This window comes from Synchytrium microbalum (genome assembly GCF_006535985.1).
Source record: "Synchytrium microbalum strain JEL517 chromosome Unknown SmJEL517_scf0020, whole genome shotgun sequence".
Classification (NCBI taxonomy): Eukaryota; Fungi; Chytridiomycota; class Chytridiomycetes; order Synchytriales; family Synchytriaceae; genus Synchytrium; species Synchytrium microbalum.
Window position 1 is genome coordinate 221,939 of NW_022158369.1, and position 18,675 is coordinate 240,613.

Sequence of the window (18,675 nt, forward strand, 5' to 3'; positions counted from 1 at the left end):
TGAAGATAGCAGCGATATATCTGATCTTATTGTACGAGTTCTACGACGATACCTGGCTGCGTTGTCGAAATCTATCAGACAGAAAAGCAAGTGTCAAAAACTTAGCAGAGGTTGGGATCCAAAACAATTCGGTTGTAACATACATCCTGGAGGAAATGTGGGCTCCACATGATCTTCTATTCTAAATGGCCTGAAATTGGTGTATGGCACACCAGTATCTGCGAGCTGCTCAACATGACAATCATCATCGTCCTCGTCATCCTCATCATCAGATGACGAGTCGTAACCATTATATTCTTCATCTGAGAGACCGGTTTCAGCGAAAAACCAGTTGAGGTGACCAGACCGTTGTTTGACTTTTTCTACTAGGGGCTCGAGTATCCGAGGAATGGGTAGCGAAACTTCCGGGTTTCGTAGGACGTGGACCAGGAAGGCATTATCTAGGAAGATTCTACATTTTTGATCGGTTGGGATGTTTTCGAGGACGTATAAGATTGCCTGTATTTTGTGGTATGAGCGTTAATTCGTGTAAATATAGGGGCAAGGAAACATTTGCCCACAAGAGCGATCACGAGGTGACAAATCCCTTTTATAAGGACCTTTACCTTGATGACAAAAGTCAATCCCAGATATCCAGTTCCTTCATATTCATCCATTGGATATGTCTTGTTTCTAGGATCCGTCCTAGATCCAAACTTGATTGATCGCCCTTCGATGGTAACGGTCGTCTGTACACAAAAGTCAGGATTTAGAGATTGCATGATGAGAACCACAGCAGCAGGAGCAGCGGATATCATACCGTGTCATCAGACGGGGTGGTTGTAGTATTGGGAGTATCAGTGGTGTCGACATCCAGTCCGATATTCTGTTCAGCGAGTTTCAGAGTCTTTTCCAGCAGGGCATCACTAATAGCCGACCCTCGTTCTACGGCTCTGACGCATGCCTATAGTGAATACGGTGGGTTACTATGTGATCCTTGGGTTTAGTGAATAATGATTTGAATCAATTCAGACGTAATCTGATACCACCAACAATTCAAGAATGGAGTATGAAGACTAGGTAGAAACACAGTAACTCGATGAGGAAGCATGACTGAGATACATACCCTCTCAACTGTGCGTAAATGTTTAATCGACTTTGAGACCATATATTCGAGAGCAAGAGAGTAAGGACGTCTCATAGAGAGCCTCCAGGACAAGGATTTTCCTCTCTTCATACAATCTTTAGCAATGCTAGCTGATTTGACCAGTTTCCTTATAGTATCATATCGTTTGGTCGCTGAATACGGCGGCGCATGGTTGCCCATCCTGGTCTGATACTATGTTAAGGAGTGCTTCCTATAGCAGTCTTAACTAGGAGGTGGCTCTCCAGGGTGGTTGCCTATGGTATGTTCACTTGTACGTGTGCAAATTGGTACGAGAAACAATGAAAATTAATGACCAGATTCCGAGCTCAGGACTGGTTGGAAATGGTCGATATATAGTCCTTGACGCGATGTTTGCAGTATCTCGTTCATATGACACGTTGCAACACGAGCTATTGGCTGAATCTGTCTTTTCCAAACGCAAAACAAGCAATGTCATAGACAATCAAAGTATAGTAATAAGCACCCATATATAGAGATAGATATCAACAGTCATTTCAGCCATGACATCAGACGATGAAGGTGACAGCGACACCTACTCGGATCAAGATCAAGACTCTGACTTTCAGGACGACCATGTTGATGATTTGAGACCGAAGGCATCAAAGACAAAGGCAACTTGTTTTCATTATTTCCTTCATTCAATTCAGATCAACTCGTCAAATTAACTCTATACATCGCTTTACTTATTAGACCAAGAAGCCTACTGCTGCTGCTCCAAAATCAAACGCTGCAAAGAGGAAAGCTCAGGATGACCTCGACGTGAGGGACGTCGACGATCCCAACGATCACGGTTCCTCTTCGACAAACAAGAAGAATCCAAACAAGAAGAAGGCTAAAACTCTCGAAGTAAGGCCTAGAACAACACCCGACCTATCTTCCGACATCTGTCTCATCTTTTTGCTCCTATCTACTTTAGGAAACATATCAACGAGTCTCTCAGCTCGAACATATCTTGCTAAGACCTGATTCCTACGTCGGTTCCGTCATGTCTAATGCCCAACCTATGTGGGTCTACGAGGATGACCAAATGGTCTTCAAGACTGTCAACATTGTACCTGGACTGTACAAGATATTCGACGAAATCCTCTCAAATGCTGGTATGTACACGTCGATATCGCATTATATCGTGTTCGGGAGGATTGCGTGGAAAAGAGAATCAAGGAGAGGATGATCACATCGTGGCACTCAAAGAACCAAAAATACGCATATAAAATCGCAAGAGCATTCTGGGAAAGCGTTTCACAGTATCTCACACAAATCTTTTTCATTCTAGCGGACAACAAGGTCAATGATCCCTCCATGGATCAAATAAAAGTCACTATCGACCAATCCAAAAACACGATATCCGTATACAACAATGGTACCGGTATACCCGTCGAAATACACGCTGCAGAGAAAATGTATGTCCCTGAAATGATCTTTGGTCATCTCTTGACCTCATCAAACTATGACGATGAGCAAAAGAAGGTCACTGGTGGTCGTAACGGTTATGGTGCAAAGCTTTGCAATATCTTTAGTAAGGAGTTTATTGTCGAGACTTCGCATGCAGAGTCAAAGAAAAAGTTTAAACAGGTAAACTTGGAGTTATATTTGAACAGCATATCTTGTTTTTCCGCATGGTCGTCAAATTCTTGATTCTCGTCGTATTCACACAAGTTTTTGACTCTCTCTGTTTTCATCAACAGGTTTTCCGAGAGAATATGTCTCAACGAGACAAACCTAGCATCACGGTGAGTTTCAAGTGTTGAACGCCTTCAACTGACAATATGGATTAAATTTTCCCCCTATCTGTCAATTTATACTAGAACGCTGCCAAGAACGACTTTACACGAATTACCTTCAAGCCTGATCTAGCACGTTTCGGAATGGAAGTGCTAGATGACGATATAATATCGCTCATGAAGAAACGTGTATATGATATGGCTGGTATTCTAACTGGCGTCAAAGTGTTTCTGAATGACGAACAAATCACAATTAAAGGATTCAAGCAGTATGTAAATCTGTACTTGAAGGGTACTACTGAAGATGGATCCAAGCATGAAGTCATTATTGAACGGCCTCATGAACGTTGGGAAGTCGCTTTTACGCTTAGTGATGGTCAATTCCAACAAGTCAGTGTCTATGCGTTGTGAAGCATGATGCTTTTACATTTGATATTCACGCCGAATGACTTTCTTTTCTTTGCGCTCCCTTCAAAACCTAGGTCAGCTTTGTCAATAGTATATGTACATCAAAAGGAGGCTTCCACGTAAACCATGTCACAGATCAGATAGTCAAGCAAATCATGGAAGCTGCTGTTAAAAAGACAAAGACAGCAACCGGTACTATAAAACCTCAACAAATCAAAAACCACATGTGGATTTTTGTGAATTGTCAGATTGAGAATCCGTCGTTTGACTCTCAAACAAAAGAAAACATGACGGCCAAAGTCTCTCAATTTGGTTCTAAATGTACCTTGACGGAAGCTTTTATGAAGAAGGGTACGTTTTCAGAGAAATGAATGAGGAGAAAGACGATGTGTTAAAGGAGCTAAAACACGACTTCACTCGTATCGTTTATATGCCATTCCACTTACACACTGTGTTCTGTAGTTCTCAAATCTGGTATCGTCGACAACATCATGACTCTAGCCAAAGCCAAACAAGACCTGCAACTGAAAAAAACCGATGGAGTCAAACGATCACGAATATCAGGAATACCAAAACTAGACGATGCCAATAATGCAGGCACGAAAAACGCACGTCATTGTACCCTCATTCTCACAGAAGGAGATTCAGCTAAAGCATTAGCTGTTTCTGGCCTCTCTGTTATTGGGCGTGATAATTTCGGTGTCTTTCCATTACGTGGAAAATTGCTTAATGTGAGGGATGCTGCTCACAAGTCACTGGTTGATAATGCTGAAATCAATAATCTAAAGAAGATTATGGGGTTGCAGCATAATAAAGTGTATGCCTCCGTTGAAGGATTGAGATATGGGCATTTGATGCTGATGACTGATCAAGTATACGTGGCTTTTAGTAGATTTTTTTGTTGATGTACAAACTCGTATCTCACTCATTAACGATATAGGATCATGATGGATCTCATATTAAAGGACTGCTCATTAATTTCTTGGATCATTACTGGCCCAGTTTACTCAAGATTCCAGGATTCTTGTTGGAGTTTATTACTCCTATCGTCAAGGTAAATGCGGGCTGTCATATCACCCTTTGTTGACCTACATCGATAACCTGTGCAATTTTTTTTCCTGCTCGAAGGTGACTAAAGGACCTCGTGATCTATCATTCTATACGATTCCTGAATATGAACAATGGAAGGAAGATACTGCTGGCGGTAAAGGTTGGAACATTAAGTACTACAAGGTAATGCGTTGCAGAAGTCATTAGTGTAGGACACATCCATCCATGCTATAACCCGTCTGTTTTTGCGTCGAACGATTCTCAGCTTACTGACACAATTTCGTCCAATTTATTAACAGGGTCTTGGTACATCTACAGCGGCAGATGCCAGGAAATACTTTTCTCGCATGGACAGTCACAAGAAACCGTTCAAGTCTGCGAATGAAAATGATCGAAATGCTATCGATCTAGCATTCAATAAGAAGAAGACGGATGATCGTAAAGAGTGGATTGGCGGTTATATTGTAAGTGTCTTGTATTTTACAGATGCTGTTGAGAGTTTGTGGTGTCGAGGTACTCATTCTTTCCTTGTTACACATTTAGCCAGGAACATTTCTTGATAACAGAGCTGCAGCCATCAAAATTGAAGACTTTGTCAACAAGGAGTTGATCTTGTTTAGTATGGCAGACAATATTCGATCTATACCGTCTCTGGTCGACGGATTTAAACCTGGTCATCGTAAAGTCCTCTTTGCTTGCTTTAAGAGGAATCTGGTGAAAAATGAAATCAAGGTAACAAAGTCGTGATTCTTGAGGGTCATGCAGCGAAAAACATCCAACACTCACGAATGGTCGACACCTAAATCCTAGGTCGCCCAACTTGCTGGCTATGTGGCAGAGCACTCAGCATACCATCATGGAGAACAATCACTGCAAGCCACAATAATAGGACTGGCTCAGGATTATGTCGGAGCCAACAACATCAATCTACTTGAACCTCGTGGCCAATTTGGTACACGTTTACAAGGTGGTAAAGATGCAGCGAATGGTCGTTACATCTTTACGCTCTTGTCACCGGTTGCCAGAATGTTGTTTCATCCTGCTGATGATAATTTGGTGACTTACTTGAATGAGGAAAACATGAAGATTGAACCTGAATGGTATGCAATCCCGTTCTACTGAGGTTCTTTTGCTTTTGTTGCTGTGACTCACATATTTCAATTTTCTTCTTTCAGGTACATTCCAATTCTGCCACTGATTCTGGTGAATGGTGCAGAGGGTATTGGGACAGGATGGGCAACGAGTGTGCCCAATTACCATCCAATTGATGTTGCCGAAAATCTCAAACGCCGCATGGATGGACTAGATTTTAAGATCATGCATCCGTGGTATCGTGGTTTCAAGGTGTGCAATGGCACTAATCTTGTACAGCATGTAATTTAGTAATTAATTTCCATCTTTTTTTGCGTATGTAGGGCACCATTGAGCAAGTCGGTGCAGACAAGTACAAGCTCTCAGGCATTATAAGTCAGCTTGACGATACCACTTTGGAGATTACCGAACTGCCTATTGGATCATGGACACAAACGTATAAAGAGTTCCTAGAAGTTATGTTGATTGGGAAGGAGAATGTTGAGCCTACCATCAAGGTACTAGACATTGCCATCCTGTATTTTTTTCGCTCCGGTCTTCAAGATGTTAATTTATTATCTCTCTAGGATTACAAAGAATATCACACAGACACGACTGTTCACTTTGTGATATCACTCAGTGAAGAAAAGATGAAACAAGTACTTGAAGAAGGGCTCGAAAAGAAGTTTAAAATGACCAGTAACAAGGCAACTACAAACATGGTCCTGTTCAACAAGGATGGAATATTGACCAAGTATCGGTCTGTTGATGATATTATGACTGAGTATTATGATTTGAGGCTTGATTTATATGAGAAACGAAAGGTCCATCATGCACGGCGTTTTTGGCTTCTGAAACTCTTCGCATTTGTTCCAACGCAATAGCTCTTTTCAAATGTTAGGCATTTCTGGTTAAACAGCTCGAACAAGAATACACCAAACTGGACAATCAAGTCAGATTTATTTATGATGTGATTATTGGCAACATCAAAGTCCAGAATCGACCTAGAAAAGACATTTACCGTGATCTGAAGAGTCACGGTTATGCTACTATATCAAAGGACGGTACTGTTGGAGATCATCAATCTCTTGATGGGGAAGATGATGAAGGAGAGGTCGATGATGGAGGTGATGATGACGAGAATGCCATTGCGCATGGCTATGATTACCTCTTGTCTATGCCAATATGGAATTTGACGTCTGAGAAGGTATGTTGGTGTTATTGAGAAGTCGAGCATGAGGGCGTTGATGGATGTTGGCTGACGCCTTTTTGGTCCTTGTAGATGAAGAAGCTAGAAGCTGAACGAGACAAGAAACGGTTTGCACTTGAAGAGTTGGAGGGTACTCCAGTCAAGGATTTATGGAGGACGGATTTGGATGCTTTCATTGCTGAATGGAATGTGAGTTTGCTTTCAAACAGTTGACCATCATTAAGTCGCATTATCGTGGTTTTTTTGTGACACCAGATTTTCATTGAACCTAGAAAACAGAAGTCGATCGAACAGATCGTGAAACTGCAACAATGTCCAAAGTATTGAAGGGCAAAGGCAAAATCACTGCCAGTAAAACCATCAGTAAGCCACGAAAGAGTTCTACAGGTGGTGCTTCTAAAAAGGCTGCCACTTCATCATCAACCACATCGAAACGTAAAAATGAAGATGAATCGGATGACGATGTCTCCTTCGATGGAGGTGATGACGATGAAGTACCAACTCGTGATAATACTGATGATGAGATGGAGGATGCTAATGGTATGATTTAGAAACTTCTGTACAACAAAAAACCAATGAAACGACAATATGATTGCTTAGACTAACGCCGTCATTTCTTTCTCCTCAAGATTTGGTCGTCGTCAAGCCAAAGGCATCTTCAAAAGCTGCAGTTAAGAAACCACCAACTGCTGCTGCTACTACCAAGGAGGCCAGTTCAAGCAACACTGCAAAGAAAGACGAAACAGGTAAAAGTGCAGATTCGATCAAGAAGAAAGTCGACAGTAGCAGCGAAGGGTCAAATGAGGCCAAGAAGGCTGCCGAGAGCAGTAAAGGTACTAGTGATGTCAAGAAGGTGGACAGTGGTAAAGCTGTGAATGAGAGCAAGAAGATTCTAGGTAAAGCTAGCTAGGACGTATGCTCTCTTTGTTCGCGCTCACGATCTTTTAATGTAGAGTTAGGCACGAAGCGAGCCTCTTTATCCACTTTCTTAAACAAGGTCCCTTCATCCAAGACCGAATCAACTGTCACAGCAACTGAACAGCCCAAACCACCCAAAGTCATCGATTTAGATGGAGATTCGGACGATGATTGGAATTCAGTTGCTGCAATTACAACCGTCAAATTACCCATTAAAAAGAATACCACCACTCCCACTAGTTTAAGTAGTAGCAGTCGACAGGCTAGTCCAGATGTCGCTGTAGTTGGAGTTAAACATGGAACAAAGCCTACAAAGGCTTGGAATCCTGTAGTCAATGTCGACGATGATGATCCTGTTGTAGTAAAATTCCCAACTCGAAATGGATCGTCAGTTGACCAATCTAAGAATGTGGGTGATGACGACAAACAGACCTCAAGAAACCGGCTCTTCTCATTCGGTAGTATAGAAAACGATGACAAAGACGACGATAACGATGATACGGATAGTAGTACACGACTACCGAAACGTCGGTCGGTGTATAGCAATGCTGTTGACTCCGATGATGAAGAACATGATAAAGAAAGTAGTAGTGATGATGATGTTGGTGGTGCTAGAGATTTCTTGACCAAGCATATCAATTCACCACCATCATCAAGAGCTATAGTATCAACTAGCTCACCATCTAAACGTAAAAGGAGCAGCAGCAATAGCAACAACAGGAGTGAAGGTGGTAGTGCCAGTAAGAGGAGGAAGAGTGGTGCTAATAGCAATGGTGTAGCAAAGTCTCGTCGTGTTGTATCTGATGACGATGAAGACGATCATGACGAGGACGCTGTGGTAGTGGAAACGTCTTCTTCAAGACGAGCGTCTACGGCACGATCTACACGTGGTAGAGTTTCGTATGTGATGAAGGCTGATGAGGATGATATTGGTGGGGGAGGAGATGGTGTAAATGGTGGTGGTGATGAGAGTGAATTTGAGATGGATTGATGGTGTTCTTCTGTTTATGTACAGCATGGTTATGTAGGTATTTGTATAAATTTAGAGGTGGTTTACATATCTTTGGAATATAATAAAACGCAGGTCGTCTAATGGCAAGTGAGTATGAGTCTTCTATTTCGAACATCTGAATTACTTTTTCAAACAAATGTCTTGCTTGTAAAAAGACCATAATAGAAGAAACATAAAAATCTCAAGGGATTGTGCTTCTACTTACGGCCTTTTATTTTACAACACATTAGCAGCCAAACTATACATGTAAAAATATTTTTCATCCCCTCATCTATTGTCTCGTGGAGTCGAGGACGTTATAACTGATGGTCCATACTCGTTATATTCAACCTTGCTCGTATACGATCTGGTGTCAATAAACACGTACTATGTTGCCAAAAAAACACTGCATCAGAGGCGGCCATGCGAATTAACACTAACAACACCACAACACAACTCCCATTGCTTACCTTGGACAAGACACTAGTACCCAAGAAGCTCCAATCATGTGGTCTTTCCTTGTACGCCACAAAGAATTCTGGACATTTCAAAAAGTTGACTTCTTTGGCTTGGTTTTCGTTGGCTGTGTCTGCTGCAGCTATAAAAGGTGCCAACTCTTGTTCCATGCGTTTTGGCATTCCTGGAAAAAATGAGGTGTTTTCGTGAGCACATGACGAATGAGGCAAAAAAATTCCCCTAGACATTCGTATTGACCGCCTCAACACTACCAAAACATCCCTTGCTTGATACACTACATTTTTTGTTATCTTGTTTGTTACCTTTGATGAGACAACCTGCACCTGTGAGAATCAGGCTCTCCCATAGGCTCTTTCTCCTTTCAACTTCTACAGCTGCAGCTACAGCTGATACGATAGCTTCTGGCAGTGACATTTCATTCTTGCCCACCAGTTTAGGATCAAACAGCACATCAGCTGCATGTGTTCTGGCAAACCCGACATTTATCTATCGTGGTATAAGGAATAAGCGTGAGCCTCGGTTCAAGAATGCAGCACCAACCCAACAAAACGCCCTGACGGAAGGGTAGACAATGTCTGCCAAACCAAAGGCCAAGAAAACATCCTATGCCTCTGCTCCTTACCTTGACATCTTTATACTCAAACTCAACAGGAGCAACACTTAAGTCCTTCTTGGAGTATTCAGCAGGCATGGATCTCACTTCACAGATATTAGATTCTTTAATGGTTCGAGCTAACTGAATCCAATCCACCTGTTCACCGCCCAATTTTGACGACAGTTGGGCGACCATGTTTGTATCTGACTGTAGTAATTGAGCCATATACGAATCAATATCGTAACTTCCGATTGAAAGTGTTCGTGATGCGTATCGGAGGACTATGTTGTCGACTACGGGAGTCACCTCTGCATAAAGAGGACGATCATGTGAGATATTGTATATGAGTAGTGATTGTACGGACACGATTCGGAATCATCTTTCTTCCATGCGGTCCCTTTTATTCCACAGCTTTCTCTCAAGAGCTTACCAGTAACATCATGTCCAATATTAATAACGAGAGCAGTCTGTACATTACAACCATACGTAGTCATGAGAGCTTGATCCGTAACATACAATCCAGGAACATTAAGTCTCTCAAACGCCATTTGAGCTAGCCTTTCCCATTCTAACTTGCTCCATCTAGTTGGCACCACAAACATGATTGGATATGTATTATTTCGTCTGCGTATCAGAAAGTGTCGTGCCAGCATATTTGCCCTGTAACCGATTGATTGCATTGTTAGCTCAACATTCTATGTAAAAGCATTTCGATGCATACTCACAGCAAAGCTTCTAAATCCCCCCAATCAGACACCAATCCGTTTTCTATAGCGCTTTTTATGTGTAATTGTTGCGTTGGACCTAACGTGTTGACTCGTTGTAATTCATCGTCCAGCAAGTCACCACAGAATCTCTCTGTATGGACAACTCGTTTCACTGTAGTATTATTTGATTGACTGTCCACATCCATATCATTGGAATGGTCTTCATTATTATTGGCAGTGGCGACACCACCATCATCGCCATCTTTTTGATGTTGTTGATGACCAGCCATCCCTCCATGTTTGTTTGCTACACGGGTTTCGGTGGTATGTGATCGGCTTCCAACTAGGGTCGGTATGCTCTATGGAATTAATTTGGAGGCGTATTGGAGTTAGTGTGTTTAAAGGAGCTTGCGCTTGAGAAAAGGTTTGGAATTTGATTAATTTGGATTTACCAGGACAGTTCCAGTAGTTTCAGCTACTCCTGCCTTGACTCGATAGGATCCTGTCTCTACAACGAGCACATGTCCATCTCTAGCTACAAACGGAACGCTCATGGTTGTTATTTGGGTGTACTTTGGTGATGAGTTGAAGTTCAAGTTAGATCTTGGCCAGATGTCGAATAAGAATAAGCACGATGTTAAAGAAATCCTTTCGCGTTATAATCAAGGATGAATGATGAATCTGAATCCTGAACGCATCACGCTGTAGAAAGGTTTCTCGAAAGATGGACGTCCAAAAAGTGATGCTACTGCTAGCTTATGCAAAACGCTCCCACTTGCCACTTTACTTGAGGAGTGATTCTAATACTCTATTCATTCGGTTACTTTCTACTGTACAAAACTTTAAAGTGCGTGATTGTTTATAAAGACAAGACGGAAAGGTGAAACTACTAGTATAGTGAACGATGATGCTGATGACATTTGGTTTCAACAGCACAATGCCTTAAAATGTGCTCCAAGACCAATCATTTGGAACTGTTTGAAGTGGTGGTTGTTCTCTTCCTTCCTTCAATAGTATGGGTATTCCATTTGCATCTAGTAAGCAGAGCAAGTCAGATCACACGTTGATACACACTCCAGTACTGATCGCAATACCTTCTAACGGAGCAGCTTCTGCTTCTTCAGAAGCTGAAGATATGACTGGCTTTACAGGCACCACTCGAGCAGTAAAGTCACTCCAACATACTTGACAAACTCTGGATAGTACTCCAGCAGGGTGAAATGAAGCCGTTTGGTCAAGACGGCAATATTGCTGTTTGAAAGGGGAGAGCGTGTAAGAACGAGCGAGTTGGGTGTTGAGGCTGCAGATCAGTTGCCTTTGCATGAGGGTAGCGATCGGTTGCTTTTGCTCGATCATCCCTTGGGTGTATACTTTTCAATATATCGAAACTCTGGCTTACCGAGCAGCAAGTCCCACAACCTATGAGACCACATCTCCTACAGTGATGTTTCCTTACAAAGAGATTGAATTTGAGACCACAATATCGACAAGATTGTTGTTCAGCGTCCGGCTATGTAGAAAAGAGACGAGATTAATACTAAAATACTGATAAAGATACTGAGAATGGATGACAAGACTCAGAATTGACATCTGAAATATCCTCTGTATTGACAGAGTACTTTCAGGGTGACATGACAGATAACACTGCGACGACAGCAACACAGTCAAACAAGCAGTCCAGGAGGCTTAACAATGCGTAAAGGATGAGTGTACATACCACCCAATGGTCTCTAGTAGGAGCACCCGTGACTATCAATGGTTTTGGTATCTCTGCCTGTTGCTGTTGGATGCTGGTAGTGATGATTGAATGCCTGCTATCAGACAGAGTTCCAGAAGACGAGCCGGTGCCAGACCGTTCACGGGGCGATGTGGCAGTACTGGTAGCATCATTCAACGGTGGCAACAGATGCTCTGATTTGGAAGTTCCCATTTCTGGATGAGCACTTCGTTTAGGAGAGATTAAGTTGTCCAAGAGCTCATTCATTTGCTCCTACGAATGTTTGATAGAACTATATACGATTATGGTGTACTGCTTCCTATACACGAATAGACCAATTGGTAATCTTCAAGTTTTGCTTAATGTGAAAAAGAATAGGCTGCCAGATCATTGATGACGAACTGGCAAATGCGACACGGTTGACGTGTAGAACGCGTCTTAAACTGTCACTGTGGCGTTTTACTTCAAGTGTACATCTCCATTCAGCATCGCCATCTTCGTCAAACAGCATGGAAGTATAGCAAACATACAAATTTCAAGACAATGGACATGAAGAAACGAAAAAGGTCCACCTCGACACCCCCAGCAGGCCCACGTGAGCATCTTAAACAACCTGACTTGTCGAGAACGGCTTCCAATTCAGAGCTTCGGCCTTCAAATACAAGCTCAAATGTCCAACAAGAAGCTGGTCCAAGAGACAGCCCAACTCCTAATACTCTTATTCCTTGGAGTGTAGTATTGTAAGTACAAGATCATCTATGCTCTACTCTTCTTACTATTCACTATTGGTCACGATCAACATTGCAACATTTGGTGTAAATCACTTGACCTTCTATCTGTTCGCAAAGAACTGTGTTATACGCTACATACTGGATTAATGATGGATCAGTGATATGACGGAGTGAATGAACTAGTTTCTTGATCAATTCGGCCTTATAAGTCACTCATCACGAACACTTTCACTCGTCGTACTGAAAGTCACAATCATTTTTACTTTTGATCTTTTTATAGACACAACGAACATGAAGGCCGAATCGTCTTATATAAGCCTCACATGCTAGCTGTACGCTCCATACGACCTCCCGTATCCACAGCTCCAACAACAACCAACAACAATACCCAACCACGATGTCCATTCTGTGGCAACCCACACTGTAATATAAATCCAGCAGATGAATACGCTGCCTCCCTCAACAACCCTCAACCAGGCACCAATGTCGAAGCTCAAACAAGGAATAGTAGATCGCCATTCGTACACACCGACAGAAGCTACTTTAGGTTACTTGCATCAATCCATCCTTCAATATTCGAAGGTCGTGATACAGACACGAGTATCAGGACTAGTATAGAAGTCGAAACGGATTCTATATGTGGTGATGATCAGCAGCCAGATCTCGCATCTGCTGCTGATGAAGACATTGTGCAGCCACAACAGGAATCATATCCAATATCGCCAATATCAACAGCCGCAGCACCAGGAGTCTCGTCACACTCCTTTATAGATGGATATTACACACGCTTCTTTGTCGAAGAACGACGATTAGGAAGAGGATACAGGGGTAGTGTCTTTGGCTGTCAACATGTATTAGATGGCGTCACTCTAGGTGAATATGCCATCAAGAAGATTCCTGTAGGTGACTCCCATAATTGGCTAGTCAGGATGCTCAAGGAGGTCAATCTTTTGGAAAAGCTTAAACACCCCAACATCATCAATTACAAGCATGCATGGCTTGAAAACCATCGATTAACCGTATTCGCTCCCGAAGTGCCATACCTCTTCATCCTCATGGAACGGGCCAACGGAGGCAACCTAGAAGAGTTCGTATCGGTACAATACGTCTCGGATGACTACGATGACTTGAGTAATACGAGTGTCAAGAAGCAGCCATCTATAGCATCAGTTGCCAAAGAACGATTACGAAGACTAAGACAAGAGCGAAGTACGACGAAGCCCTCATTGACTGAAGCTGATGAGAGAGCTCGTCTGTACGGAGGTATAGGAATGAGTCAGGATGGACTGAGAAAGGTCAGATATCTTAAAGATATCCAGATCTGGTCTCTGTTTCTGGATATAGTAGAAGGACTAGCCCACCTTCATAAAAATTCGATTATTCATCGAGACCTGGTATGTGAAGTGGTGGTTCATTGGAACGAGACTTTGGCTAACTTGATCATCGTTTCAACCTTTAGAAACCTCCAAATCTATTATTACAGTACGCGAATGTGAATGACAAGTCTGAAATGTGAGACATTTGTCCTTTCCTTCTGTATCCTCTTTTTTGCGTTAACGCATGTCTCTCCTTGTTAGACCAAGAGTCCTCATCAGCGACTTTGGTGAATGCGAGGTCTTGTCTGAAATCCATCAGCAAGCACGGACTGGTGCTACTGGAACTGTAGAGTTCCTACCACCAGAACTCCTCTTCCAGGACTTGGGTCAGAAATTCCCATTTGAAGCATCCCAGACTGCCGACTTATGGAGTCTGGGGATTGTATTATATTATCTTTGCTATTCGTGCGTGCCTTACTCGCAGGTCGATGATGTGGATCTGCTTAAGGAGGAGATCTTGCGTTTTGAGACGTGAGTTGTCGTTTACATTATCAACAAAAAACAATGGAATTTGGTCTTATACATTCTTCACCTTTTCTTAGACCTATATTCCCATCAGTTGATCCTCGAGTACCAACGGAACTAAAGAGTCTCATGCTCGAGCTCTTGTCACGAAACCCAGCTGCAAGACCTTCAGCTCAGAGCATACTAGATCGTTTCTCGTCCGTCCGTGTAGCTTTAGCTGAAGGTCTGGCTCCATCTGGAACGAGAAAGACTGTATGTGGGAAGTGACATGGCAAGTGCCAAAAAAAGCATATTACTCACACTACAATTGTCCATTTCTGTAGTCTATGAGTGGAGATCAGTCTTTTGTAATTCCAACAGCAACAGGAGGTCGAGTATTCCTTGCTCCTGCACCATTAGCGCGACAGAAGACCCATCATCATAATGCGGCTGCTGCTGCCATTATAGACAGGCCATTATCAGTTTCATCGCCGACTTCTCCTATATCGACATCGTCACAATCGCCTCCAACGTTGAACGGCCAGTCAAGTCGTATCGAGCTACTAGATGATGCATCACCGAGCCTACCCTACGTGCCAGTAAAATCCTCATATAACGATAAAACTGCAGCAATGACCCGTCGAGCATCACTTGTAGTATTACCATCTCCACCATCTTCTGCATCAGCCACACACCATAATAGCGGTCATACACCATCTCGAATCTCTCTTCCATTCTTGAAACAGGCATCATTTAGACCCCTCGACATCAAAGTTGTCTTATTCGTGGTCAAGGTCTTGAGTGTGGTATATGCCCGAAGCAGACTCGTATTGGGATGTGCTGTTATTGTAGCGAGTCTGGACTTGTTGTCTTCTGATGTTGGTGTTGGAGGTGCAGCAGGAATGAAGACATTTTCATCCACCTTGGTGTTTGCTCATGCGGTAATGGCGGCCTTGTCGTATCGCTGGGTGATTGGGATGGTGGTTGGAGTTCTTTTTGTTGGTTTGGGTAGTATCATGAGACGATTTGGGCTTTGAAGAGGAGTTGTGGGTACAGATTGGACAGATTGTTGTATAAAGCTAAACGAGGGAGGGAATGCAAAAAGCCCATGATGGAGATGCGAGATGTAACTCATAGCAAAGTAGCAACTTTGTATTAAAGCATGAAATTAAAAGAGCAACTTTGTATCAAAGGATGCAATTATAGTATAAAAACAAAGGCACCAGTTTTTGACTATTGCAATCTTGAAATCCTGTTTTGGTTTTAACACTTTTATACAAAGCGATAGCAGTCGTTATATATATTCAAGCAAAAGAAGGCACTCCTTCCAAAGAATAGTATCAAACACCTTCCTCTCCCTTCATTACATCCTATTTGGCCTTCCCATCACGCCTAGTACGGCGATCCTTAACATCCCAATTGTACACACGGGCGATATTGACTTCAATCGTGGTGATTTGCTCTCTCAAGAACTGCAAGTCTTCACCGAGAGCTTGCAGTGTCTTGAGAACACCAGTCAATTTCTCGTCTAGGAGGGATTCAGCTTCTCCCAATGGATATTCCAGCATTACGTTAGCCTATGAAGATGACGAGTGAGCGTTTGAAGGATACTAGTGTTGTGTGTGTTTCGATCACTGAGTCGCTCAAGCCAAACACTTGACAGAAGAGTATATCATTGCTCGTATCGATTCCCAACCAAAACAAACATCAACAGCATCAATTCCAGGATGGCTTACCCCAAGCCAAAGGTAGACTGTCTGAGGATTCTTGATTTTGGCATTCAGCCATAAGGTATCGTTCACCTCGAATTGCGAGTCGATCGGTTCAGCTGAATCCTATAAGGAGATCATCATAAATACGTTAGTCATCATTTTTCTGCTTGATTGGAAATAGCACTGAACGTACCGTTCGGCTCATAATAAACTTGACCACATCCAACGTCTTTCGAATTTCAGGTACCTTGTCTTCCAAGGTCCGTTTTCTAGCTTGCGAGCTAGCCTCCATGTACTTGTATTTTCTATAATGATGATGATGGTATAAGTGTCAACCTCGTTCGTAGAGTTGTAATATGCACAGTCTGGTGATGTTTTGATGTCGACTGATTCGATGCCAACACAATAAGGAGAGGGGCGAAAAGACATACTGGAGCATTTCGTCGAATTTACGAAGCGTTGATTCAGCTTCTTCTCCTTGCATCCATTTGTCAACATCGTCCTGAACGAAGAAACTGAAGTTGAGTAAAGCTGGAGCAATATAGACAAGAGGATGGACAGAGCTTACAATGAATGGAGCCTGTGGTATTCCTGATCTGTTGACCAGGATGTCTTTGCTGGAACCAGACATGGTTGCCATTTACTATATGTTCAAATATGTCAAGCGTTGATGAATGAAGAGTACGGGAGATGAGTGCGAAGCCGCAATGAGATGACGTGTTGTGAATAGACGTATGTGCATACCATATATCGGGTCATAAGATGGCGTATTTCCATATCCAGATGCGACTTTTTCGGTCAGCTTAGCTTGTTTCTCCTGCGAGCTTGAACGTGATTTTTGCCACGCGATTGCACGACCAGCACAGGCTCAAGTGCAAGTTTAAATAGCCAGTCATCTTGTAAATGCTCGAAATCACGAGATCCGTCTCTTTTGGTGACAATTCGAGATGTCTGTATGTGAGCTCTCGGTGTGCGACATTTCTCTCAAGTACAGCATGACCAAAGGCAAAGAGCCCGACAGGGCTGGCAACTACAATGTATGTATCATGATTTATGCCACGCTATAATTTTATTTCTTCTTTGGATCTATTCAGTTCGATGGGAACTGGTCGAGAAACAATCATCTAAACGCATTCGCTCACAGTTTTTTTGGAATTTCTGACAATTAGGCACCAGCAGAAGAAAGAAGAGAAAAAAGGATTCCAAGAAGCCGTCGAAACACCAGTCAACCCAACAATTGCAGAAACCGCAGTCCGCCTTCTTCACTGTCTCAAAGACGCACTCACCAACCGCATACCCTTCATCATATTCACCTTCGCCAATGCCGTCTCCTGCACCAATGCCGCTTTCAAATCTGTTCCTGACGTCACAACCACCACAACGACCTCTTTGCAGGGTGCCTCCGCCTACTTTTCCAGCGAGGAATCATACAGCAAGCAGAGAAGGAGATCGTGAGGAAGTTAGTTCGTCTCAACGTGGTTTATTTATCTATTCGCTTTTACAAAGAGAGGAATGAGGGATACATTGACTGCTAAATCTTCAGTCATCTGACAACATTCTTTTCGCTTGTAGATCAAGTCGTGCATCGGGCTTACAAAGACATGATAAACGATGTTGAATGGATGCGTTTTTGGCTGATGATGATCATCATACTGGCATGTTGCTTGCATTGGAATTTCGCTGTTTGATTGGATAGCACAAGGCGAGAAGACAAAAAAACAAATCCAATTGTCATCGATGTTGTGATTGTGGAGTGATTCCAACCATCAGCTAATTCACTTTTCCGTTTCTGTCTCAACAGGGAAAGTTCCACCACCGGCACTAATGACTACAGGCCGTGGTAACCAACAACTAAACCAACGACCAGCTCCTTCAACGAATAAGCTGAATGGCAATGACAGTAGACTTCCAACAGACAATCAACATATGTATCAACGTCCGATCGTAAGTCCCCATACCAGTGTGTGTGCCTAGACCTCCTGGTGTGCCTACCGCAGCAAACAATGAGCTCCAGCCGGTGAATATGATAATCGAAACAAGACGGCTAGGATGTCTGCCAATGGTAACGCTGGTGTTGATAAACAACGAAATACTCGCCCCCTCAACGACACTGTCTACAGGAGGCGATCATTTCTCGTTGGTATGTCAGCAAAGAAGTGCAGCAAAACATCTTCACTTTGAAACGATTGGAAACCATTTAGTTTGGTTTCTGTGGCATGCTTCGAGATTAGGGACGGAGAGTCGGAGGTTGCGATGGAAAAGAGATTGAAGAGGTTTCTCGCCATCAAAACCTTCGAGATCGCTCTAATAGCCTATCGCCCATCGTGAGTGAAATAATCATGAATTTGTCGAATCTTGACGCATTTGGATTGGTTCATATTGATAATTCTACAGAAGAAC

At 42.7% G+C, this 18,675-nt stretch overlaps 4 protein-coding genes across 4 annotated transcripts; 2 read left to right on the plus strand and 2 right to left on the minus strand.

Annotated features, from left to right (window-relative positions):
- Positions 1–1,647: 1,647 nt before the first annotated feature.
- SmJEL517_g03647 (uncharacterized protein) lies at positions 1,648–8,516 on the plus strand (the record flags this gene model as incomplete). Its single annotated transcript, XM_031169575.1, has 21 exons — positions 1,648–1,722; positions 1,838–1,993; positions 2,064–2,244; positions 2,421–2,719; positions 2,833–2,877; positions 2,953–3,258; positions 3,351–3,627; positions 3,739–4,148; positions 4,217–4,330; positions 4,405–4,509; positions 4,626–4,790; positions 4,870–5,058; positions 5,137–5,426; positions 5,502–5,670; positions 5,742–5,915; positions 5,985–6,221; positions 6,299–6,604; positions 6,680–6,796; positions 6,880–7,147; positions 7,237–7,503; positions 7,561–8,516. The coding sequence occupies 21 exons, from the start codon at positions 1,648–1,650 to the stop codon at positions 8,514–8,516; spliced, it is 5,106 nt and encodes a 1,701-aa protein (XP_031024467.1).
- Positions 8,517–8,804: 288 nt separating this feature from the next.
- SmJEL517_g03648 (uncharacterized protein) lies at positions 8,805–10,849 on the minus strand (the record flags this gene model as incomplete). The annotated part of the gene is made up of 7 exons (XM_031169576.1): positions 8,805–8,903; positions 8,987–9,156; positions 9,296–9,479; positions 9,616–9,896; positions 10,019–10,248; positions 10,314–10,654; positions 10,748–10,849. 7 exons carry the CDS (start codon positions 10,847–10,849, stop codon positions 8,805–8,807), a joined length of 1,407 nt encoding a protein of 468 aa, XP_031024472.1.
- Positions 10,850–12,555: 1,706 nt separating this feature from the next.
- On the plus strand, positions 12,556–15,600 carry SmJEL517_g03649 (uncharacterized protein; the record flags this gene model as incomplete). Its single annotated transcript, XM_031169577.1, has 6 exons — positions 12,556–12,752; positions 13,024–14,137; positions 14,203–14,255; positions 14,321–14,590; positions 14,662–14,836; positions 14,908–15,600. 6 exons carry the CDS (start codon positions 12,556–12,558, stop codon positions 15,598–15,600), a joined length of 2,502 nt encoding a protein of 833 aa, XP_031024473.1.
- A 333-nt stretch (positions 15,601–15,933) lies between these two features.
- Positions 15,934–16,906, minus strand: SmJEL517_g03650 (uncharacterized protein; the record flags this gene model as incomplete). Its single annotated transcript, XM_031169578.1, has 5 exons — positions 15,934–16,140; positions 16,300–16,398; positions 16,469–16,580; positions 16,707–16,777; positions 16,844–16,906. The coding sequence occupies 5 exons, from the start codon at positions 16,904–16,906 to the stop codon at positions 15,934–15,936; spliced, it is 552 nt and encodes a 183-aa protein (XP_031024426.1).
- Between the last annotated feature and the right edge of the window lie 1,769 nt (positions 16,907–18,675).